Source organism: Columba livia, chromosome 3 (genome assembly GCF_036013475.1).
Source record: "Columba livia isolate bColLiv1 breed racing homer chromosome 3, bColLiv1.pat.W.v2, whole genome shotgun sequence".
NCBI lineage: Eukaryota > Metazoa > Chordata > Aves > Columbiformes > Columbidae > Columba > Columba livia.
The window spans coordinates 51,453,509-51,478,725 of NC_088604.1; the positions used below are offsets into that span (position 1 = coordinate 51,453,509).

Here is a 25,217-nt window from a genome sequence, read left to right on the forward strand (position 1 = left end):
GATCTTTTTTCTCTATTACATATTTCTCTATTTTTCTTTCAGGGAGGCCAGCTGAAAACTCCTTACTTTATATCTGAACAATGGGGCTCTTACTTCGTGGACAGATTGCCAGGGCTGGAAAATGCAGAGGAAACTTTAGTTCGCACGTGGTCCTGTAAATGTATAAGCACTTACAGCACTATCGCAATCCCTAGTCTTGAAGCAATAGCAGGTAAGGAAGATGGCTTTTTTTTTTCTAATGAGCATGTAGTATTCATAGTAACTTTGTAATACTGTAGATCTATTTTTGAGATTACGTGTATCCAAAAGACATTCAAAAATACTCTGTTCATATCACACAACCATTAATGGTAGTGGCTGTTAAGTACTTTGATGTTTGTGCTTTTAAAGTTGTCTGATAACACCAGTTTTTTGTTTGTCTCTGCACATGTTAGATATTGAATTTATTCTATGTTAGAAGCCATTCTGTGGCTTGCTCTGGAAGTGTTGGCCTAGACAAAGCACATCGGTCAGCCACACTCTGTGAAACTCTGCCCGAACCACAGCTCCACTTGCAGGGCCAGCAAAGGCTTTAGACCACAAACATGCCACCAAGTTTCCAGCTACAGATGAAGGGGTGAGAACCAGAAAGGCAGGTCTGTATAAATTAGTGAGTAGTATCACTGCCTGTCATCGGTGGTGGAGCCCCTGCAGAGTCTGTTCCTCCATGAGGAGGGACACTGTGTGCCATCCCTTACTGTGTAGGACCGGTGCTGGGACAGGGGCTGGTGTCTGGAAAACTTATACCCCAGAGCTAAAGGACAGGGGAGAAATAATGTTTTTAAGTTGCAGCTGTGTGTAAGCTCAAAGCTGAAGATAGGAGAACATCTCTGGTTTCTTAGAGAGAGAGGTATTTCTTGTTTGTTTGTGCAGAAGAGCAGATGTTCATTATTATGGATGTTGAGGAATTCCTGACTCCTCTCGAATACCTTGTCTGACTCCTGTCACAGCAAGCTGTGAGAGCCCCTGCTTTGCCAAGCCCTGAAGATTTTGTCTGCAGTTGTAGTCATAGCTTAGCTGCAGCTATTCGGGAATAACTAACTGGAGAGATTCAACAGGGTTATGCGAGTATGATGCGCTCCAGCTTTTCCTTTTCTATTCATCTACTTTAATTACCAGCAGAGGATTTTCCACTGCCAAGCTGCAAAAAAGCAGGCTTTCCCTGAAGGTGTCCTGCACCCTCCACTGAGTTGTGAACTCACTAGTAGTAATATCTGACCTGACTTTTGTGCATCTACACAAGCGATAGCAAGTGCCACATATAAGTAAATAACCCAACAGCTTGCAATCTGCAAAAATATTTGGTGAAAGGCAGACAATTGCTGCTCCAACTATAAAACTGATTCTTGTTTGAATGCAACGTTATGTCTGTGCATAAAGAACAGCTTGGTTTGCTTTTCAAGACACATTTTTCATTGAAAAAGATTATTCCAAAAATTATTCAGCATTATTCAATACTAGTAGTGTTTTACAAAATAACTCAGTTGTCATCAAAGTCCATATAAAAACTCTTTTGAGAGCATTATTAGAAATTCATTTTGGGTAATAAAAAGCCTGTTTCTTTTTTTTTTTTTTTTTTTTAGTAGAGGAAATACTTTTAAAAATGTGAAAAACAAGCTGGAATAGAAACAACTTTGAAAGTTCTCTTTTTTCACCAACATGTTTTATATTTGGTGCAGGTGCCTTCTAATAGTTTTACCTGAAGACTTTGTATATGGAACTAAAGGGAAGGATCTGATACTTACCCGAGAGCATTGCAGGGAAAGGATCTCACAGAGAATGCTGCTCTTGCAGGTTTTGGGCATTCAGAGTATAAAATAACAGACCATAGACACAGATTGTATGTATAATTAGTAAAACAACCGCTTGGTGACAAAATAATCCAATCTCTCCTTAAGTAGCTTTCTGTGCTAATACACTTCTGTCCTCATCTTTGGTTGAAAATTCAGTATCTGACTTGAAAGGGGTTTGCATTCAAGGGTGCATCAGAAATCCTGAATCCTTATCTCACCTCTGACAAGGAAAGTATTAGTGAGATTGCAGATTACTGCATCACAGCTTGTCATCTCAGCTCCCCTGGCAGTCCTTGAAGAGGAAGTGACATTTTCCTTGTGCATGAAAAAGGACACTTTGTTTATCACTGAAATTTCCCAAAGAACAGAAGGGATCTTCTGTAATACCTTCTCTGTACTTTCCTCAGTTTGGAGAGGAGAACAGATAAAGGTCAATTAACCCCCTTCGTTTAAGACATTATCAGCTTGACATTAAGACAACATCAAAAAAAAGTTTAACTGAAGAGCACTGTTACAGTTATATCTTTGTAACATTAGGAAGATATTAGTTGAGTTGGAAGTTTGCTAAACATTTCATAGGTCTTGCATGAGCTAATTCTCCTTACCCATTTTCAGTAAGCAGGAAAGTTTTTCTTAAGTATTAAAAAGCTGATGCGCTTATGATTATATTGACAGTATATGGTTGATAGAATAACGCAACACTCCTCCTCCTCCTATTCTAAATGCCTCATTCACAAGTCCATCTGTTTCTTTGCTTTTCTGCTATTTAATGTCTCCTCATTTGTAGCTACCTTACAGTTTTTGTCCGTTTTCAAGCCCAGTAATATTGGAAGCCAAGTTTTCCAAACCAGGATCCATTACCAAGGGAATGTTACATTCAAGTTCACACATGAAAATTAAAAGGTGTAGGGGTCTGTCTGAAAAATGGTGTTTTGCATAAACCACGGTTTCTAATACAGCCTCCTCCACTTCAGGAAGTTTGGTATAAGCCAAGTAGAGGCAGGTACTTTTATCTGTCATACCTGCATAATCTGAACTTTACCTGCAAGGAGCAGGTGACCGCTCTTGTGTGGCCTTTTGATCAAATTTCCTGATACCCATTTAAATAATATGTCCTGTGTCACGTAGGCATTCCAACAATAACTGCATAAGGTCTCTTTGACTGAGAACATAAAATATAAATAACATTTTATTTACTAAACAAGTTTTTGGAGAAAAATTCACTAAAATAACTAGTCAGTGCTAGCATTTTAGGTTGATATTTAACAATTATTAGATTCTAAAAGTTTTATTCATATTTCAAGCTAATGCTTTTACTTTGATTCTGATCATGGTTGGTATTTTTATAGAAGTCCCAGTTCAGAATATTCCATTATGAGTAGCTGTGGAATTTTAGGGTTCATGCTGGAATTTGGTGAGTTTGCTTTGTTTCTTGTTTGCAAATAAAATATTAAAAAAGAGGGCCTTAAATCCTAGAAAAGAGAACCCAAGAAGCTTTTAAACTTCATGATTGTTAACCTAATCTCCTGAATGTGTCTTATAGCCTCTGAATGTTGAGGTTTGTCATAGGATTAAAAATTACTACAAGCAAGACTGAGCGATGTTGCAACTCAAGAAAACTGCATTTCAGAGAAGTATTAGTGCAAATATAAATATTTTATGGGGACAGAGTTAATTTCACACTTTGGCGATTTGATAACCAAGCTTGTGTCATGCATGAGGATAATGTGTTCTTTTAAATCTTGCATGCTATATGAAATACGATCATGCTTTGCCCGTATGGTATTGGTGCATAAGTTTTTCTTCATGCCTTATTATTATTTCAATTAGCTAGTACAAGAGAAAAATCTGTTATAATTTGCCAAAGCTGTTTCTTTAAAGACCCTACAGATCTGTACCCTGCCACTTGCTGCAGGAGTTTGAGTCATCAGCCTGCTTGCTGTATAAATATAATGATGAAATTGCCAGTGAACCATGGCAAAGAAGTTCATGTTTCTGCTTAGAGCGGCAAATTATCTGCACAATGGAAAGCCCACAGCTGCTGTGGCTGAGGCACAACGTGTGGGTCTTAGATACACGGGTCTGCCCGTCACAGATCAACTGCAAATTGCAAACCTCACACTCTTCAACATGTGTTTTAAAAGTGAATGCCCTTGAAGAGTCAATTATTACCACAAAAGTCATGAATTTCACTAAGCAGGTAGCCATGTACTCCCTTATATATCCTGAAAAATATCATTCATATTTACTGCTAAAGTGAAAAAAAAATCCTCCATACTTTAATACATTAGTCAATGGTTTTTCATTGACATTCCATCATTTAAATTCAAATCCAGCTCCTATTAAAATTAAATTAGTCTTTCCTGTAACTAGAGTGATAATTATGTACTCTTACTTACTCAAATAATACAATAGCATATAATTTCCTTAAATGTATAGAACTATCTATATTATATATTACTTGTTAATTAGTAGTAATCTTTTATATTTAAAGCCTTACCTCACAACCATGCTTTTACTTACCAGCTTCAGTGTAAAAGTGTATCTATACAATATCAGCTCAAGACTGCTTTGAGGATTTTAACTGCTTTGGGGCTTAGCTGCTATAAATGGTAGTTGCTTCTGAAAAGCCAAAGAGGTAATTTTTATAAAGAAACTTTTGGTACAAGAAATTGATTTTTAAAAAATTGGTATGCACATACAGCAGGAACATTTCTGAGGTCTTTTGGTTCTGAATTTTTGACACAAGTAAAAAAAGATGGGTAGCAAAGATAATTGACAGGAGAGATGATGCATGTTCTGAATGTATGAACAGCATCTTTCTCTGTGTGTAAATTAAAGAGGACCAGATCATGTAGATCTGATTCATCTGTTCCCAAGAAACCAGTTTCAGTGTTTTTAATTTAAGAGAAAGAAAAACATGCTCAGCAGGACAGACAGATATAATTAATTTATTTTTTCAGCTGCAAAATACAACTGAAACTGACAATAAACTTCATTTCAGACATAACAAATTATCATTCAATAAAACAGAACTAGCTTGTAAAAAGTCTCCGAGACCCAGTTGTTTCCCAAAGGGTCTGAAACCCCACCTTTCCCAAAGGATTTGATTACTTGGTAGTAGTAATTTTCAACACAGAAAGGACAGCTTTCAGTGTATTACAATTTGTTCAGCCTCTCCTTCCTCCTCCAGAAAGGTATATTCACTTGTGCCCCTGAAGGCCATGTCAAATCATGCAGAACCCAAAAGATTACTTCCTGGCCAATAACTGACAGCAATGTTCCTGCCATTGTTATTCTGCTCTGTGAGATGTCAAAGTACAGCCACCTCTGAAAGATTAAAGGGAGAACTCATGAGCAACTCATTAAGAAAGGGGGAACCACTCAGACATTTCTGCTTTAAAGTTATCCTTCAACTCAGGCAGCATAATTTCATTTACAGGCTGTAATTGAAGCTATAATTGGGTTTTGACTAGATTGTAGACTTATGGGGTGAGTTTGGATTGCTTCTTTAAAAACCCTGGTGGTAATACAAAGTGTTGATAATTTTTGAGTGTGAAAAACAGTGAAAGTAAGTAAGTCACCAAGTATTGGAAATATTTATTTGACCAGGTTGGAATTTTATATAACCTGCAATGTCACATGTATAAGAAAAAATTGCTGGAAGCATTTATGTACTCTGGATTGGTGCCTAACGTATTCCCTCTCGATTAAGATGGTAAAACACACACAATAAACAATGTAGGCTTTGTCTTCACTGCTTAAAAAGCTTAATGTGTGACTGTGTGTGGCTTTTCACCTTAAGGTAAGCAATGTTTGTCACTCATCCAGAAGAAAGAATAGGGAAAGGGCAAGAAAACATTTGTTCTACAAGAGAGGGGAACGTGACAAATTTAACCCAAGTTCGGAGAGTAAGGCTGATCTTGGTGAGTCTACCTGAAAATGAAAGTAAAGGGGTATATCATCACTGCATTTATCTTAATACAGCTCCTTCACAGTATCAAAATGCAACTTATTTACTTTTATTAATCAGTCAGAAATGCCTGTAATCTCAAACAATTTCTTATTTTCAGGCTAACTTCTTCACCTTACCTCAGAAGCCCTTCCCACTGCTCTTAGACCCAGGATGAATCATTCAGACAAACATTAATTAACAGATCCCTGAAAGAATAATACCTGCTAGTGGGATCTTGGCATTGTTAGGATTTTTTTAAATTAAGTCTTCATCTAAATATTTTTAAATAGTACAGTCTAATATTTTATTTTGACCATTTCCAGATCAAGCGAAGAACCACATAGGGCTATTTTCTCAAGGGACCTCAAAAAATGACCATTTAAACTAAAACAAAAAAGAGAGAAATTTCCCTCTTGTACAAATTTTCTCCTATAAATACAAATCAGCAAAGGAATTTCTAAGGCTTTCCTTCACTGCAGACTCTGTCAGGCTCAGATGCAAGTTCAATACATAGCTGTTTTGTTCAAGCCGGGGCCAGCGGTCCCTTGGCCATAGGGTACACCCAAAGTAACGTGAATTGTTACTGCCAAGATAACTGTGGTGAAACTGCCTGCCACGGGCAATCACAACAGCCGTGATGGGATGGTCTCTCCATCCCCCAGGCACTCATCCCTCTGCAAAACTGACAGCGAGGCTGCTGCTCCACATCTCCCTGCAGTTTGCCACTTGGCTTTTCTCCCATGTCACCCTCTTCTATGTTAGATATGGCAGAAGGGTAACCAGTAAAGGACCCCAATGGCAGGAAAGCTGTTCTTCAGGACAAGTTCGTGCTACAGATGTCTGCTGGCAGAGCCACAGGCGTGATCTCCCACCAATACACCTGTGTTGGCAAAAGCTTCTACATTGAAGGTGCAATTAAATGAGCAAACCTGCACTTTCGCTGAGGCTAGTTTTAGTCTTTATTCCAAGGTGCCCAGGAATCATAGAATCATAGAACAGTTTGTGTTGGAAGGGACCTTCAGAGGTCATCTAGTCCAACCCCCTGCAATGAGCAGGAACATCTTCAACTAGAGCAGGTTGCCCAGAGCCCCATCCAGCCTGGCCTGGGATGTTTCCAGAGACGGGGCATCTACCACTTCTCTGGGCAACCTGTGCCAGTCTTTCACCATGCTCATAATAAAAAAATTCTTCCTTATGACCAGCCTGCATCTGCCTGTCTTTAGTTTAAAATGATTACCCCTTGTCCTATCACAACAGGCCCTGCTAAAATATCTGTCCCCATCTTTCTCATAGGCTCCTCTAAGTACTGGAAGGCTGCAATGGGGTCTCCCTGGAGCCTTCTCCGCTCCAGGCTGAACAAGCCCAATTCTCTCAAACCTGTCCTCATAGGAGAGGTGGCTCCAGCCCTCTGATAACTGGCTCATATAACACACTGCAAGTGCCAACTACCTCCTCCTCCTCCTCCAGCAACGACTTTCATGTAACTGATAACAGGAATACTTTTGTCGTGCTGAATTCAATATTTCAGGAGCTTTGTTTTAGTACAGCCAACATCTGACCTCCTGTTTAGGAAAATCAGCCTTAGAAGTTTTGCTAGAAATAACTGCTTTCAGATAAATCCACTTGTGACCTTGAGGGGTTTTTTTTGTTTTTGCCATTAGTATACTCCTTCACATTCCGAGCCCTTGCTGCAAGTGCTGCTTTGACTGTTATAAAATATAAATGGGTCAAGAGATAAAAACACTTAGCATTTAAAAGAAAACCAACACCTGTTACAGTTTACGTGCAGACTGGCAAGTCAGGTCACTCAATAGCTCAGCCGAACTGATGAGCTCCCCTGCAGCAGTTGTGCTTTCTCCACTGTTGAATTATTGTTAGAAATTGTTACCATTACAAAATTAATTTTTTCCTTTTTTTTTTTCAACAGCAACTTTGTAATACCATGAAAAAATTATGGCAAAGGTTCTAAGCCAATGTAAATTACTGGAATTCCTGTAAAAGCAAAAGAGATAATACTGGCTGGCAATCTGCCTCTGTAGTTATACCACCTGGATGCTGAGCTGTAAGACGTAACTCTTTCTGTGTCTTCTGAGATTTGCCACAATTAAGCAGTTCAAAGACTTTTCAAGTTAAAACTTGGATATAGCTCGTGAGGCTTCAGTTTTCCTCCCTGTGCCTTTTCCTTGGTGATAATCGGGAGGATATATTTGGATTCCCTTAAGAACACAACCCTGCTGTTTACTGGGAGGTTTCTGCAGCATCTGGCTCCAGCCCTGCTGACTGCCAGGGAGCAGATCTCATCGAGGGGAGGGGAGTTTGGCTTTCTGCAGGGCTTCGCAGTCGTCACTGGGATGCTGCTGGGGTGTCATGATTAAAAAATGTTGGCTTTGCTTTTGTTGGTCAGTACTGCAAAATGATTCCTGACATTTCTGCTGTGTATTTTGGGAGAAATCTCTTTTGGTCTTAGACTGTGCTTTTAATTGAAAAACATGCCTTCCATCTGAAGAGCTTAGTTAAGATTATATTTGTTTAATGTATTGGTTTGTTCAAGGAAATCTCAAAAAAGGATTAGACATGAGTATTGAGTTTATCAAGCAGGCTTGTGTCTGGATTAGATTATAATTGTCTTCCATTCAGTTACTCAAATATTTTCCTGATCACTCATCGAGAATATTACGTTTTCCCTTCTTCTTGTGGTTTCTTTTTCCTTCCTTATGCCTGGAACTCTAGTTTTTCTTCTGATAAAAGCTTGTGGCTTTCATTTAGTTTGCTCACACTGACTGAACGCACACAGACACTGAGATGTTCTCAGCTTAATAACTACGAAATAAATCCAGCTGTAATACCTAAATGCATAGATATGTGTGTACATAAACATCAGAGCACAATGTTTTAATTATTGTTGTGTAATACCTGGATCTGGATAACTGGCACATGGCAAATGGAACACAGTTACTGAGAGTGGTTACTGTTCAAACATCTTCATTTCCATTTTATTTACCCCAGGGCTGTGGAGTCCTGCAGGTGAGGTAGGGCAGGTCAGGAGTCCTGCTTCTGAGCTCAGCCTAAGGCTTGTAACTCATGAGGGCTGCCCAAGCCACTGGGAAACGCTGGTAATGCTAAATGGTCACTGCAAAGGAAACTAGTTTTCATCACTCACACTCAGGCTGTGGTGTGGGAGCAAAGAAATAAGTGGGACAGAAATTCAGGGGGATGCATCTACTAACCTACGTTGCTGTAGATCTAGAAGGGGACATAGACCTTGACAACCTTCATGTCTGACTTCTAGGAGTCTTTGACTTTAAAAGTTAATATGCTATTTGTCTTGGGAACAAGATGAGTCTAGGTGGAATTATCCAAGTATGACAGAAGAATTCGGAGAGTATGGTCCTCAAGCAATTTGGTAGAGCCATCTAGTTCATTCTTCCAGACTCAGGTTTGTTCAGGGTTGCCTTCAGTCTGTTCAGGGTTGTTGTTGGTTTTTTTTTAGGAGAGTGCAATAAAGCATGAATTTTGTGCTGAATTCATTATCAGTGTTGGTTAGAACTTATTAGAACCTCGCTGTGAAATAATCTCTCAGAGAGGACTAGGTATCTGTCCCCTCCCTTAATTTATGACTCTCCATCAGGATTAGGTGAGAAGTGGGTGCCAAGATGCAAAGATCTGCTAAGACAGCAGCAGTTGTGAGCATGCACAGCAGCAGAACCTGAAGAAATTTTCTGGCAAAAATACTAGGAAAACAACTTGGAAATAAGCCACTATTTTTTTTTTTTTCCTGAGATTGGCTTTATTAAATACTATACCTTATTTTTTACTTGTTTTTTGCATCAAGCTGTGGCCTGTGCAAGCAGTTCAGTTTAGTGAAACAGAGCTGCTTATAGCTTCCCTGGGTCATCAGTGCTAACATGGAATAAGACCAGATACAAAATGAATTACTGCAGTGTCCAGGAGGCAGAATCCAGACCTGTATCATTGTTGTTTGTTGATTGGTCAGTATTGCTGGACCTAGTGATACCATTACCACTTACATCAAAAGAAGTTGGATCGAGCCATGGTGGTCAATTCACATGATGCCTTTGCAATCCAGGACAACTGTGATTTATTTTAAGTTGCAAAGTTTTTGCAGAACTTATTTTAAATGAACTTACAGAAGTCTTCATCTATGACATTTTCTGGATCTCCATTTTTTCATAGATTTTGTATTCCCTCAAAAAAAGTCTTTATTTCTCTTTCCATTAGTACTTGTTTTTCTTCCTCACTGTGTGTAGCCACTAAGATTCCACATATGCCTTTCTGGATCAATCCAGAGCTTTCTCATAAATGTATCGCACAAATAAAGCAATAATATAGAATATTGCATACTCCAGGCAAAGCAGGTGCAGGAAATGAAATCACTGATGAAAAACAACTGGAAGTAGAGGAGGATTTTTACTATATGTGTGATACACAAAGTCTGCTTAATAGGTGAAGAATAGTATTTGCTTCATGCAACTTTCACTGATGCCTTGGGCAACATTTTGACATATAGACACCTTCTGATCATCTTCCAAAGTCAACTTGCTCAGACAAAAACAATATTCAAATGGATAGATTGGGGTTTGAATAGTAAAAAAGTCGTTATTCTCTTTCAGACTCTTGTGCATTGTATATAGAATGGTTTTGGTGTTTTAGCTGGTTGTGTAAAGCTCATTTCCCAGGAAATATCAAACAAATGGCCATTTTGATCCAGCTGTTTCTTTTCTTCAGCATAAGCAAGTCTGCCCCATTTGTGCTACTTTTGCTTAAACTAGTCTTGGGACGTTCCAGAATGCTGGCTAAAAAACTAGTGAAAGCTTTTATATGAAACTAACTGTGTTGCGTTTAACTTTTATAGCTCATAAAGATATTCTGAAATATTTGTTTTCTTTTTTATTATTATTAGTTATTTTGGAAATCTTTGTTTTAAATAGAGCTGTCATAAATAGACTCAGCAGCCAGTAAATCCACTGGGCCCCCTGAAGACTAGAATAACATCTGCCTGTTCTGCCGTGCTCACAACAGGCTCCAGAAATTCCCGACTCAGACAAAATGAGAAAATGTCCTTCTTTGACAAGCTGAAGTAACCCACTTTCTAAAGTGTATTTCACTTCCAGTCAGGTCTCCTCCCATTCCTACTTTATTCCAGCCTCTATCTGATTTTTCAGCTGGATCTAAATGCTAATTTGCTTGCTTTAGTTATCTTTAATATGGTTTTAAAGCTGCGGACTTGAATGCTGCCCTAGTGCTGGCCTGTGAATCACTCGTGAGACAGACCTGAGCTTCCTGTTGTTTGTGCCGAAACTGCTCAGATCGTGGTTTTCGGTTTCACAAAAGTTGCTGAGCACAAAAAAAAAGAAAAGAAAAAAGAGGTAGAGCATATAGTGACAGAATATCATCAACTCTAAGTTGCTCCAAATAAAGAATAAAATTTAAAAGTTGTCATTAATAACTTACTGTTAAGATGAGCTGAGTAATAGTTTTTATGTTTTGCTTTGGTTCTAAACGCAACTTGGGAAGGAGCTAACCCTCTTTTGTTGGTTTGGGGTTTTTTTCATTTATTGGAAGGGTAATTGTTTCTTGAATGAAGTTTCATTTGTATGGTTTATTTTAGTTTGGTTTCTTGAACTTTGAATATGAGACGAGCATGGGAAGTATCAGTTTTCTGGCGTGAGGGTGGGTGGGTCACAGCTGGCAGTGAAGACTTTCAAAAAAGCTACAGAAAAGAAAGCTCTGACTGTTCAGAACTGTTTTAATGCATTCAGTGTTCTTTACAGACTGGAAGTGATGAGTACGCCAAGTTACAAGTGCAGATTTCTAAGAATGCTTGGTACAAAATGATGTTGTTGACACTGGACTGCAAGAAGGCCTAAGAGCGGGTGCCTTTGGGGAATCCTGCTGTTATAGGCATGAAGAAAAAAAAAGAGAAAGAAGAAACTGAGTTCTTTGTTTTAAACATAGCCCTTTTGTAAGTAGATTGCTGATACAAAGGAGAAAGGTGACAAATTGAAGAATGAACTTGAAAGCATTCTAGTGGGAAAATTCCATCTAGGCTCAATGAAGATTTTTGTTTAAGCATTAGTTAAATCATTTTCTATGACTAGCATTATTTCAACAATCAACTGAATATCCTTTATTGCAGTTGAGTAGACTCTGAAAGTCAGACCGTCAGACAGCTGAAGATGTCAAATAAATACGTAATCACACAGTCTGATTGAGTTCTAATTCTGGCTTAAGAAGTACTGCTATTCTCCACAGGCTTATCTTTGATGTGATATGGGTTGTGTTGCTAATCAGATGTGCTATGTTTCTGTCTTTCAGATTTACCACTGGATTATAGATTTACACGATTTTCCTCAAATAACTCAGCAACTGCTGGGTACTACCCAAGCCCTCCAAGAGCACTGCTGCCAATTGAGGAGTCAGTGACTATGAAATAGGTTGACGTCTTTTTCCTTAAATAACCCTGTGGCCATTACTTAAACTGCTATGAAAGGCTAATGGGTGAAAATGCTGTGTGATGCTTCATAATATAGAATGATGGATTAAAGCAGACTCCTGTGTAGACTTGTGTTTCACTTGTTGCTCTGGTCCAGCCAGAACAAGTGAGCAACGCATCTAAGTCTTCTGACCACCACTACTTTTTGCAATGTGCTTGTTGGCTTTTTCCATGCACTGTCCACATCCTTCAAGAGAAATGTACTAGTAATAACTCATCCCAAGTTACATTCTACATTTTCAAGGATTTTTTCAGTACTATCCCTATTTAAGGTGATGCTGTTGCTACCAAAAGCCCCAGAAAAGCCATGAACCAGACCCTAAGCCATACTTCATTAAGAGTTACTTTGGACTGCCCAGGTTATCACCATAGTATGATCAGTGTTTTGCAGGCTCTGAGGAATTTATTCAGTCACTGTAGCTGTTCTTGGAGATACAGAAAGACTGAGGCCCAAAGAGAAAGATGCATCATACCCAAAAAGAGACTTGAATGGGATTTAGGCAGCTAAATGCACACTGGCAGTCTTGAAAGCTTTTGTCACGTGCTTCGTATTCCTGAAAGTGCCTAACCACTATTCAACAGCAAGGTTCCCTGCAACGCCTTTTCCTCCTATAGTCTTCAATACCTCAAGAGTCAGTGCTCTTCTGCAGAAGGAGGGAAGCCTGTGTACACTTCCCTTCTCAGCTTGAGTGGATTTGAACCCATGTTCTCCACCTTCCTGGGAAATCCTTGTGAGAGTGGGAAGGCCATAGCACCCAGCTATATAGAGCCATCCTTGCTAAGTACAGCCTCAACCCAAACGAGAAGCAAGACTGAAGACATGAGCTGAATATGCCCATTTTTATTGACTAATTTAAGCAAACAGGCATCCTGTTCTCTGTGAATTTCTTTCCAAAGACCCATTCTCCGGTGTTTTGGACAGGGAGCCTTCGGTAACTAACACATGCAAAAACATGTCAAAGACATTTGTTTAGTCAGCAGTTGTGTCAGACTAAGATGGAAAAATTTTGGATAAATTTCCCTCGAAGTTTAAAGAACAATAAAAATAATTTTTTTTTTTCATATTTTCAAGAAAAATAATTTATTTTCTTAGGCCTAGACAATTATCAGAATGGATTTAACTTGTGTTAACATTTGTGTCACCACAGGTCACTCTATATTTTTGCAGTTTCACCAGTTAAAATATTTTGTGTCAGAATCAGACACAGACACCATTCCACCTCATTTCAGAGTTATCAGCTTTTGTTTCCACACTTTTTTCTTACCTTTACATAGGATGTTATTTTTACATTCTTGTGATCCAGTATATTTACAAGTAAAATGCAACATTTCCAATTTAACAGTAAGCATTTATTTTTTGAAAGGGAAAAATAAAACAAGTGAGGAAAAAATTGAGAAAAGCTTTGCCTAAAACAAGGTGGGTGAGGAAGGAAAATGAAAGTGCCGTTCTCCTCCTCTTAAACTATATGCTGAAAATATTTACTTAAGAAGGTACCAATAAGTAACACTTGAGTACATTTTGTAATTTTTAAATTAGTATCAATGTCTAGCAAATCATGAGCCAGCAAATCTGGCTCATGATAAGGGTATGATTTGTACTAAGCAAGGAATTACCCAGATTAAAATTTCAGATCCCTGATTACAGCATCATTTGAAATTCTGACTTGAATCAAGTAATCCTCTGCAAATAATTTCTAACTAGATTATGATCCAAAACAATATTTTGTGCCCTCACGCTTTTGTTGTTCTGAATTTGGATCTGATTTTTGTGGGTTACGGGGATTTTTTCTTGCTTTTTATGGAAAGTTAATTAATGTTGAATTGTTAATGGAAATTAGAGTGAAAATCATCTAAGTCAGCCCTTGGTTCCTGGCATCTCAGTGGAGAAGAAGTATTTTTTTTTTCATGAGAGGGTGACTGATTGCAAGGACAGACTGAACACGGGGTTTACCAGAACAAATACATCTACAGGCTTGCCCGGCTGGTAGGTGACAGTACCCATTTCTGACAAAGGCTGTCACCAGCCATTTGCACTTGCTGCCAGAGGGACCACACAGTAGCAGAGAAAGAAGTAGACCACAGAAGGCCACTGTAAGCATGACTCCATGTGCCACCACAGTCTGTGGCTGCAGGAAGACTTAGGAAAAATAATGGAAGCGTTTGCCCAGAAAACAGTTTTCCTGTGAAATCAGGACTTAACGACTCTTACTAAAGACTCTTCTCATTCAAGAATTTCTGAAGATTATGCAGGTCTTATTATGAAGCCCTCCAAAATAAAACAGAGCATTGTCTTTTAGGTTGGATGAAAAGGTTTCATAAATCCAGGCAATTTTTCCAGTCTCTCCAAACAGACTTGCAGTACCAGTATTTGTCGATTCAGCCACCGGGTTGCACATGCTCAGCAGAACTGATGGCGGGGCCTGGCTGCCCCGAGTGGCTGCAGAAGTGGAGGTTGGCGATGGAGAAACTTTAGGAAAGCAGTCGCTGCTGTGGTGATGAGAGAGACGCTGGAAATGGAGGTGGCCTGGAGACCAGGGAGAAGATATGCACATGGCAGAAAATTGGTAAAGAGCTGGCCATATTTAACATGCTGCTGTAAAGGCACCAACTGGGCTTCCTCCTTCTTTTTATTTTTTTTTAAACTCCTGAAAATCTCTGAAATTTCTTGGATTCTGTTGTGAGAGGCCATTAGCAGAAAGATCTCTGAAGTGCCTGCAAAACTATCTTGAGTATTGGCGGGGAGACATAAAGTCATAAAGATTAAAATCACTATGTTTGGTTATATAGCCCTGAAAGCCACAGTTTTGCTTAAAACCAGAGATGAATACCATGTCTCTTTTGGTATAAAGCATATATGTCTGAATTTTAAAATAAAGAGAGTTTATTTCTGAAAAAAAAGTTTGTTCTCTGAATTTATTTTATAGCTGAGCAGCAAAGAGAAAAAAGGGAGACAAGGTTACCACGGAGCAGTGCAAGGAGAGGTTCGTGCTACAGCCTTGAACAAAGCAAAGCTTGACCCACTCAGAATAAAAGATATATAAATCAACCAAAAACTAGTATAAATTAATATCTTTAATAAATTAATACCTTTAATACCTGTAGGAAAGTCAGCTTTGATGCAAAGCAGAGCTCACTGCAAGTGTTTCCTGAATAGGGCTTGTTCCTGGAAACTAAAGGCTTCTTAGTCCCCAGTGAGTAAAAGTCAAATAAACAAATGCAGATAGCTCATCTGTGGTAGACATGGGGCCCTGCTGGACACAGGCCTTTCTGAGGCTGCCGCTTCCCCAGCTGTTGGGGCTCTGCAGCTCATATGAGTCCCAGGTGTGTGACAGTGCAGCAGCGCTGGGTCTATTCCTAAGGGAATTCGCAGGAAAACTTGTGTGATGATTGGCACCAGGAACAAGCACTCCCAAAAGTGGTTTAAATCTGCATAAGTAGCAACCAGCCATTGTCCAGCCTGATTATGACAATTTACCTAGGGAAAAAAAACAGCTACAAAACAGGGACACAGTGACATGAAAAAAGTGGGTTCATACACAGATGTGTGACTAGCAGATCTTTTGGGATGCAGGAGGGCTCCTGGCAGGGTGTCTGGACTGGCCCTCTAATGTCCTAGGGCTTGAGATGCTGTGTAACCACTGGTCTCACCCATCCCCTGCCATGACCTGAAATGCTCCAAACATTATCTGTGTTCAAATAAATAAACTTTAATCCTGCCCACATTGCCTAGCATGATGTATTATCACAGCAATTGGCTATAGCAACTGAAAACAATATGACCATTTCACCATGACAAGAGAAAACCATGCCTGCCGTGTCCATCTAGGTCATGTTGTTGCCAGCAGCTGCACAGGCTCTAGGGTTTTTAACAATCTTTTTGACAGATACTTGAGAAATTGAAGAAATGTAACATATCTCACTGGCAAGTTGGAGCTTACTTATCAGTTGATATATTGTAAAATAGGATGCTGAAAATTATCTACTGCACACAGTACACAACAGTGATCTTTGTTTGGTGGAAAATAAATACAAACCCTGGCCCAGCCCCAACTCATTGGCCCCAGTGCACCCTGGATCAAATCTGGCTACAACCAGGCTGAAAACCATGTAATAATCCAGTAAAGCCTGAATTATCATGTATCACAATTGAGATTGCCTGGATTCAAAACTGTTCACTTGTATTTTCCTGAGAAACAGTCATTATCCTGTAGAAACTTCAGTTTTCTTCTTACCAAGAGACCTAATTCAACCTGAGAGAGGAGTGGGGTACAGCCAACATGTATTGCCCCAGCAAAACGAATGGTTTCCAACCCAGCCTTGGAGTGCATCTCTTCCTTGTAAATGCATAGTCATATTTTCTAGCTATGTGGAACACTATACAATTTGTAATCCTCTTTCTTCCCCTGAGTAGAGATGTGATTTTACATTTCTCGCATCAGCCTTGTTTGAAAAGTGTTTGGACGTGACTTGTCCAATCACATAACAAATAAATATTGTAGTTTCACCTTTAAGTCTTCCCTCCTGTGGCCAAGTATGCATTAAATCATACCAAGGCAAATGACAGCAGAGTATAAGAATGTATAAATTAACAGGGAGCTGCCAACAGTGAGAATGTAATGTCTGAGCTTCCACGCCAGCCTTCATTTGCCACCACAGGGAACAAAAAGTAAGTGTAAAACATCCTTTTGCACACAACCCTGATGTTTTACAGCAGAGTTTCTCAGAAAGGCAGGTCTAGAAATAAAGTCTTCTCCTCTGTAAAAAGGTGAAAGTCTCACGTGCCACACCATAGAGCGAGCGATCTGATGGGAGATGTTGCTTCTGACTTCCATGGCAAGGGAGCATGACACAGGCCAGCTGCTGTTCCTCAGTGTCATGGAAGGAACGAGACAAGATTTCTGGACCATTTGAGTGACTGAATTTTAAAACAAAATATGCCTCTTTTTGTACACATGCTTGGATGCAGATAGAATTGCAGCTGAAGCACAGCATCAGTTTTAGGAAGGAAAACATGCAGCTAAGCTACAGGAACCTTATCTCTGGAAAGAGTGGCAGCTTTACTGGTGTAATGGATATAATGGTGTAGCCACAAACGTCTAACAACTGTCCAAGAACCAGCCGTTCCAGCAAGCACATAGCAGATCTAGAAGGCCCCAGGGGAAAGGCTCAATCCCATTATAAATCCAGTTGCCTGTAATTTTGTTTTCTGCAATTGTGAAAACATCAATCGTCTTTCATGAGTCACAATAGAGGAAGAAAATATATATATAAAAAATAAAGGTTTTTCTCCTGAACCCCTTCAGCACAAGAAACAAATCCCGCTTTTTTGTAAGCATTATAAATAGTAATGCTTAACTTGAAAACAGAGCCTGGATTAGAGACAAAATAAGATGGAATCCAGGAAGCTGAACAGTCTCGGAGATTTCAAGCTTGAAAGGCTTGCCAGCGTCTTTACAAACCAGGGAATCCTATCTGCAAATCAGTGGACTAGTACTGTGGCCAGCATAACCCATCATTTTCCTGAGTATAGGACAAAGGTGTAAGTGAAATCTTGTCAGGATGAGGTGGGTAGCCACAGCAGTTCTCTGGCAAGCATGGCAAGACCACAGAGGTTTTGCAGCTGACCAGATGTCACAGTTCACAGAGGAGCAAACATCTAAAGCACCGTGTCTAACTTCTGCTCCCACTGCAGCTAAACTGATTTAATCAGAACTGTACTCAGAAATCCCTCGTGCTGCCCACTCACGCTGCCAGAGCACATACGTAGTTCTCTCACACATGGTCGTAACAACTTTTAAATACTTGCACTGAGGTGAGAAACCATCGCAGCCACTTCAAAACGATGTTATGGTTTCCAGCCCCTTTCGCAAATTAGATGGTGCAAGACACAAAATGGCAGCAGCACAAATGGGAAAAGTCTGCACAGCACCCAGAGCAGCTCTGACAGCCCAGGCAAAGCAGATTGTGTCAGCCAGAAAACTGTTTCTGTTTTCCATTGACTACTAAATGTTGAATACAAACACTTAAATACTCAGTTTGATTTCCTCATACAAGGTTGAAGAACTTTTAAGAATGAATAAGATCATAAAATATCTTACACTGTATATTTTAGGAAAGCAAACCTATTAACATTCAATAAACCTTCTTCTAGAACAACATTAATGCAACTCTTAAAATTGTGAGTCCATGTGCCTAACATATTTACATTTAAAAGATTAATTTTTAAAGCCTCCACCACCTCTGAAGGATAAAAGTGCAGGTGAATGTAACAACTTTTCTCTTGCCTTATCTCAAAATATTACCTGAGAACTGCAGTTTTCTTGCTCCACCATCCCTGTGGAACCTCAGGCTCACACTGGGAATTTAAATAGGTAATCCTGAGTGTTGAGCACTCTGCAAATCACAATAATCCAGAGAAAGAAGATGCCTTTGTAAATCTTGTGGAAAGTAACATGAGGTTATGAACTTGAGAAATTTTTTTTTTAATCTTGGTTTTATACTGACAGAAGGCTTCAAAAATATCTACTGGAGAGCTGCTGCTGAAGCAGCTGCAGCGCTGTTGGAGCCAGACAGCAGCAGTGAACTTTTATATCCCTGTTTTCTCCTTGAAAACTGCCCAGAAAAAAAGGGCATGAGTGCCCATATGAATACACACATGAACAGGCAACAATAAAGGGCTAGGATGCCATGACATGGGAATGCAGAAACTAAGGGAAATTACCTGCATTTCATGGGGGCTGGGAGGGATTAGGTCAATTAAACAAACTAAGCACTCCCTGGCAGTAAGCAGGAAAATCTCTGGGTCAGACAGGTGATAGAAAATGGAGTACAGATAAAGCTCGAGGAGGATAAGATTGAAGGTCAGCATAAAATGACATTAATAGCTCGGTAGGGCAATGGCTAGAGGGTATCAGGGAATGGAGATTACATGTATTACAATAAATAATAACTACCAAAATATATCTATTATGTGGAGTTTTCCTCTTTCCTCCAACCTTTCTCCTGTTATTTTGTAGGATTTGGGGATAGCTGATACATTTCTGATATTAATCCATAGACTAAATTAGCAAAAAAAAAAAAAAAATTGTACCCTGAAGACAAGTAAACGACTCAAAGAAAACAGATTTGATAACTACCATTAATATGTCTCTCACTAGATTGATATTATTAAACCTAACTGTACAGGTCTTTGTATGTGTGTATACATACAGGAGTCCACATTCAGAAGCTACTGCTGTGCAGAGTGACTGTCAGTGATCCACAAGTAGGGACGTGTGTATGAGTGAATGATCATGAGGTGGTTGCAGACACCCCTGAAATAGCAGCAGTGCCCTGGAAAGCACAGGAACAAGAACCAAAATACACAATAACCAACTAATGATGCAGACTAACGCAACAACCTCATGAAGGCCCAAAAATTAGGAGCAACAATGAAGCTGTCTTTAGGGAAAATATGTCTGACCACAACCACAGCAACGAGCTGGTGGGCACCATTGCTTCAGAATCAAGTGTGCAGAGTTGTTCACTATGGTAGCCTCTAGTGCTGCAAATATAAGTATGATCTTTAAGTGGAAATAAATGTCTAATGCCTGTGTTTTCGTTTGATCTAATATCCCCCCTTTGAGTCTTGGCTGCAACTAGGGATGCAGGAAATTAGAGTGAGATGGTTACAAAAAGAAATGGAGAGTCAGCGACAAGTTCAAATACAGTTACTAAGATGCACCATTTTCATTTACAAATCTCTAGTGTAAGAAGGAAGAGATAGTACAGTAGTATGAAACACAAGAATTGGGGATGGGGCTAAATAAGCAACTTGTGGATATTTTCATGAATTCCAGCAGTTGTTACCTGCTTGGCTTTCCACATATCAAGTGACTCCATAAAATAGGTGGATTCCAGCCTTAAAAATTCTAGTCATTGGAGACAGTGTGTTACAAATGGAAAACATTATTGCAACATATCCGGCATCCAGAGAGATTGTGGCAATCAGCTCTCAGGGAGCTCCGCTGAAGTCTGTCTTCAGAAAGTTTCTCTCAGCATGAGCATTAATCGTTTGTGCTCTCCAGGGGATAATGCTCCGTTTGTAACATCGCAGAAAATTGGAAGGAAAGAAGTTGACATGTTGAGAAAGGTCACACATTTGAGAGCAGAAAGTAACAACCAGTTCAGCGGAATGAAAAGCCACATGTTGCTGGGTCTCCCCAACTCCAACCTGTTCTGGTCATCACCAGAGAATAGAAAGGGTAAGTGCTAAAGAAGTAGCAGGCCAGTTAGGCAACACAACAGCTGCTAGAAAGAGATAAACCTAAACCCAGCTGATGTCTACAGTGGTGTAAATGCAATAAAAATGATACTGTCCTGCTGTCATGAATTCTGCTGTGGAAAGGCACAGACCAGATGATACACATAATTTTTAATTTGATGCAGGTCTTTTTTGGTGTTTCTCAGTAAGTACCTATGTACCTGCTTTATGGCTGCTGTCTTCCTGACATGTCTATGGACCAATCTGTCTCCACTTACCTCTGTTTTACCTCTCCTTGCTGAGGTTACTGATGCTGCAGCTTCCCATTCATGAAGAAATCTGCAGGAATTTTTTCTCATCCTTCTGTCTCCTGGCCTCAGGCTAAACCAGGCTGAACACATGGTGAGAGCAAGAAAGAAGGAAAGAAAGGAAATGTAAAGCAGAGAAAGATGTTCCATTTACATACAAAGAAACGTTGTTCAGGAAACAATCTAGTGCTTTCGCTTTCCAGCTACCCTACTGACACTTTGGCTAACACAATGTAGAATAGTAAAATGCTGCTTTTGTGAGGAGGAGAGAAGTATTTCCAGGCTGTAGATATAGGAGCAAAGGAAGGTAGAGGCATTTGATGCTCTAACGCATCTTTCCAGTCCCATAAACGTACCCGGCACCCGACAGACCCATAGGAAACAGCTGGCTAGATCTTCCTTTGAGAGAAATTGCTTTACATCACACTAAATATGCCCCAGCCAGAAATGTATCCTAAGTAGCTTAGGCCTGATTTTCAGTTTTCCAACTATTTCTGATTCTCAGGACTGATTGCAAGCTACTCCTTTTCATTACGTGATTCTGGAGATGTGATATTTCTGCCCATTGCCTACACAGTGAGCCAGATTCCCAAGTCCCTGAGTAGTAAATGGTATGAATCATGCAACACTCTCATAAGCTTGAAGGATGTAGTAGGAACAACAACAAAGTTAGGACACCGTCTGGTCCACACCCTGGCTGGAAAATAAGACATAGCCAATATTCCCCCCCCCATGGAATTGGGATAAGATTTGAAAATTAGAGCTGCCTTCATGTGGCACTAATAAAGTCCAGGGGGAAGAGCTGGGCAGAGCAGCCCAGATCAAGGAGAGCAGGGCAAGTCTCCAGATTTGCAGTTCTGCAGTTCAGCTACAAGAAGACACTGGCCTAACAGTCATGCCCTAAAGATTTCAGTTCACAGTACTAAGATCAGAAATCTTCACAGCTGGACACAAAAGACAAAAGGAACACAAGGATTATGGTCATAAGAAAATCAATTGTTTTGGACAATTAGTGAAGGAATCTGGAGAACTTTGTATTTTTCTCTTTTCAGTTGAAGAGTTTTACTACTTAATGACAAAAGTAGAAGTGCCTCTGACATGGAAATTAGAGACCAAACAGATCACACAGAGAACAGGACTTCAGTGACAGGGAGGTACTTTAAAAAAAAAAAAAAAAATATATATATATATATATGGGGAGAAAAAAATGCTGTTGCATAGGCTGGGCAGGAAGAAAGAAAAGAAGAGCCACGGCTGTGTATGTGGAAAGGACTGAACATCCCCCCATTTTCACAACTAAGTGAGAACCAAAGGCTTTAAAATGTATAATGCATCAGCAGACACTTGGTGTCTCCTCCAGAAAGCATAAGCCCTGCACCACTGGCAGCCCTGCTGCCTTCCTTTCTCACTGTCCTAGCACAGCAATGGGGTTTGCTCCCTCTTCACATCCTCATGACCCAGCTTGTCAATCAACAGGAAAATAGAGTGCATTTCCCCTCTGTGCAGGCTAGATAACCACAGGGTCTTCTTGGAAATTTTCACTCCTTAAACTTCATTTACTATCTGGGGCGGGGGGAAGAACAGATGTTATCAAGACCTCCTAACCAAGAGCTGGCTGCTCACAGTGTCTCTGACGCAGTGGACATTTTCAAGAAGTGCACTGTATACTTCGGTGTCTAAGGCAGTGACTTCCATGTGTGTGACCTAAAAAACTTGCCATTGTTGGAAACAGGCAACATTTCCCACATACATTTGGCTCAGTTACACAGACACCAGACATTTCACGTTCCCTGTAATGTTGCTTGCCATGAAGGCCAAGAAAAAATAAAGAGCATGTGATATATGACTAGAACAGTGTCTGACCTGAACAGTTTTCAAACAATTTCCATGGAACATGCTCTGCACAACTGGCCAAGTCAGTGGTCTTTAGCTCCAAAAGGTAAATTTAGCTCTTCTCCAAAATCCATTCTGGAGCAATGCCACCTGAAATGTCAGTTTGCTGTATGTTCAGTGTCGCATGATGCAATTTAAGGAAATGACAGCTATAAAAATTCTTAATCTCCGTGGGACCTTTCCAATAAAAAAAAGAAGAAAGGAATAAATAAAATAGGGTTCTGATACTTGGGAGCAGAGAGGGAGAGAGAGATTTCAGGGAGAGAAGCACCAAGGGAGTAGAAATTGTATGACAGCAAGTTACAGAGTCAGTCATTTAAACCAACTTTATGGTTGATGGCAAGAATAGGTAGCTTGAGGACATGATTCACCACATCCTAAAGAAGATGTCTAAAAGAAGACAGATGAATTCTACCCTAAAAGTATTTATTTTTCTCTGCAGTTATAAAGAGACTCTAACATCACTAGATCAGAGGTAGTTACCAGTCAAGTATAGAACAAAAGTGCATGACACGTTCAGAGGTTAGATGGATCCCACCCAGAATTTCTGCTCCAGATTGACATTGTTTTATTGTTTAATTGTTTTCTTTTTGCTGTCATCAGCAACAAATTCACTGGCATGAAGCAAGGCTAGCAAACCACCAAGAGAAGGTCAGCCTTAGCAAGGGAGGTTTCATCCATTGCTAAAGAGGTGAAGGGCATAGGAAGATCAAAGAGGAGCCATAATCTTGCCTGTGCAAGTAGCATTTTGAACGTAATTCTACAAAACGAGACTGGAAAGGACCTTGACAGGTCATCTGGTTCACCCCTTGCTCTAAGGCAGGATCCATCAGACTTCCTAGACCTGAACCATTCTTGTCAAATATATGTCCAACTTGTACTTAAAAAGCCTCCAGGGACAGAGCTGCCATTCACTCCTGTTTTATTTACCCTCAAAGATACTCTTCCCCCCCCATTTAGCCTAAATATCTGTTACAGCAATTTACATGCTGTTCTCAGAGGATGCGGACAAGAGATAATTATCTTTTTTTCATCAGCTTTTACATAGCTGAAGGCTGCTACCACATCATCCTCCAATGTTCTCATCCTTAGGCTATTTTTTTCAGTCTTTCCATATACATGAAGCTTGCTAAAACTGGGGTCATTCTCATTTCAAGATTATTAGTGGTAATGCTGAAATTAATCTAGAATGGGCAGACCTTGCCTCTCTTTGATATCTCTGAATCATCCTATAAGTTTTATTTATTTAGCCTGACAAGCACCCCGTAAGGTATTGGGAAGTAAAACAAGCCCGATTTTACACAAAAGGACATAAGGCAGAGAGGATTTTCCCTCTCCACTCGGTGCATGTAGCTCAACCACAGTCTAACTGCACACCAGAGCATGATCCAAGCAAATCCAAGCTCATCCTCTATGAGGCAGAAACCCAAGTGCACAGGTGATAGGAGAACCAGTGTGCTTTGCCCAGGTATTCAGTTGTGACAAGGCAGCACAGTGTGGTTTCTCTATAATATGGATAGATACATCCTCAGACTAAGATAAGGATCTCAAAAGCTGTTTGGGCATTATCCTGTTCAGAATTTTAAGGGGTAATTCCATTTACCTTAGAGTCAGATACTTAATATACTTAAATACTTAATGATACAGACTTTTGACTCGTTCTCAGACACCTCCCTCCTCATCACTTTAGGCATTCTGATGATTTTAGAAATTCCAGTAGAACTGTGCTGTTAACTACAGCTGGTCTGACTGGGGGAGTCTATAGCTCTTCTTGTGCTCATTTGTGTCACAACATTAATATTTTGCAACTCTACCATCCATGCAGTATAGCATAATACCATTCAAAGAGGTGTTTAGAAACATAACTTCTAATGATGAATCTAGTGTTTGCATGATGGAAACTGAAGCACCTAGTGCCTTTAGACATGTCATTACTGGTAAAAAAGCAAGGCTTCATTCCAGGCTCTGGCATTGCTCTCAAACCTTGCAGCAACAGCTTGTGGATCTCTATTCATTATGCTGAGACTGTCAATAGATATTGCTCAGAAATACAACAGAGGTGAAGGCAAATGTATAGTTTCTAGTTTCATGTAGTTTCCACAAGTTTTTTAATCTTGATAGAACAGCAGGAAATCACACTGTAAACCACAAAGAGCCTGTCTAAAACCATCCTCAGAAAACACAGCTTTTACATTTTAAAGCCAGTGAACCGGGGACTCAAAGCCCACTGACTGATTCAGCAACATCAGTAAACACATTATTAGAATGAAGAATAAACTGTGTGAAATGCAAACTTAAGGTAGCTGAACACCATCCTGGTCTATCACACGTAAATATTTTTATTTTCATTTCAGTAGAGTAGTCTGAAGATGATAAAACATGAACAGCTTCTGGGAGCCAACAAACGTTTGGAATTCTTCACTTCACACTTTTTCTTCGTTATAGTGACTGAGAAAGCAAAGAGAACTGTTCC

The 25,217-nt window shown here is 39.8% G+C and overlaps 1 protein-coding gene across 1 annotated transcript in view; it reads left to right on the top strand.

Moving 5' to 3' along the window:
* Positions 1-15,199, top strand: part of NT5DC1 (5'-nucleotidase domain containing 1) — a 140,195-nt gene extending 124,996 nt beyond the window's left edge. Inside the window, exons 11-12 of the mRNA XM_013368627.3 lie at positions 43-211; positions 12,124-15,199. Of these exons, the coding sequence (XP_013224081.2) occupies positions 43-211; positions 12,124-12,242 (288 nt within the window). The 3' untranslated portion in view covers positions 12,243-15,199. The remainder of the gene's footprint in view (positions 1-42; positions 212-12,123) is intronic.
* Positions 15,200-25,217: the final 10,018 nt, after the last annotated feature.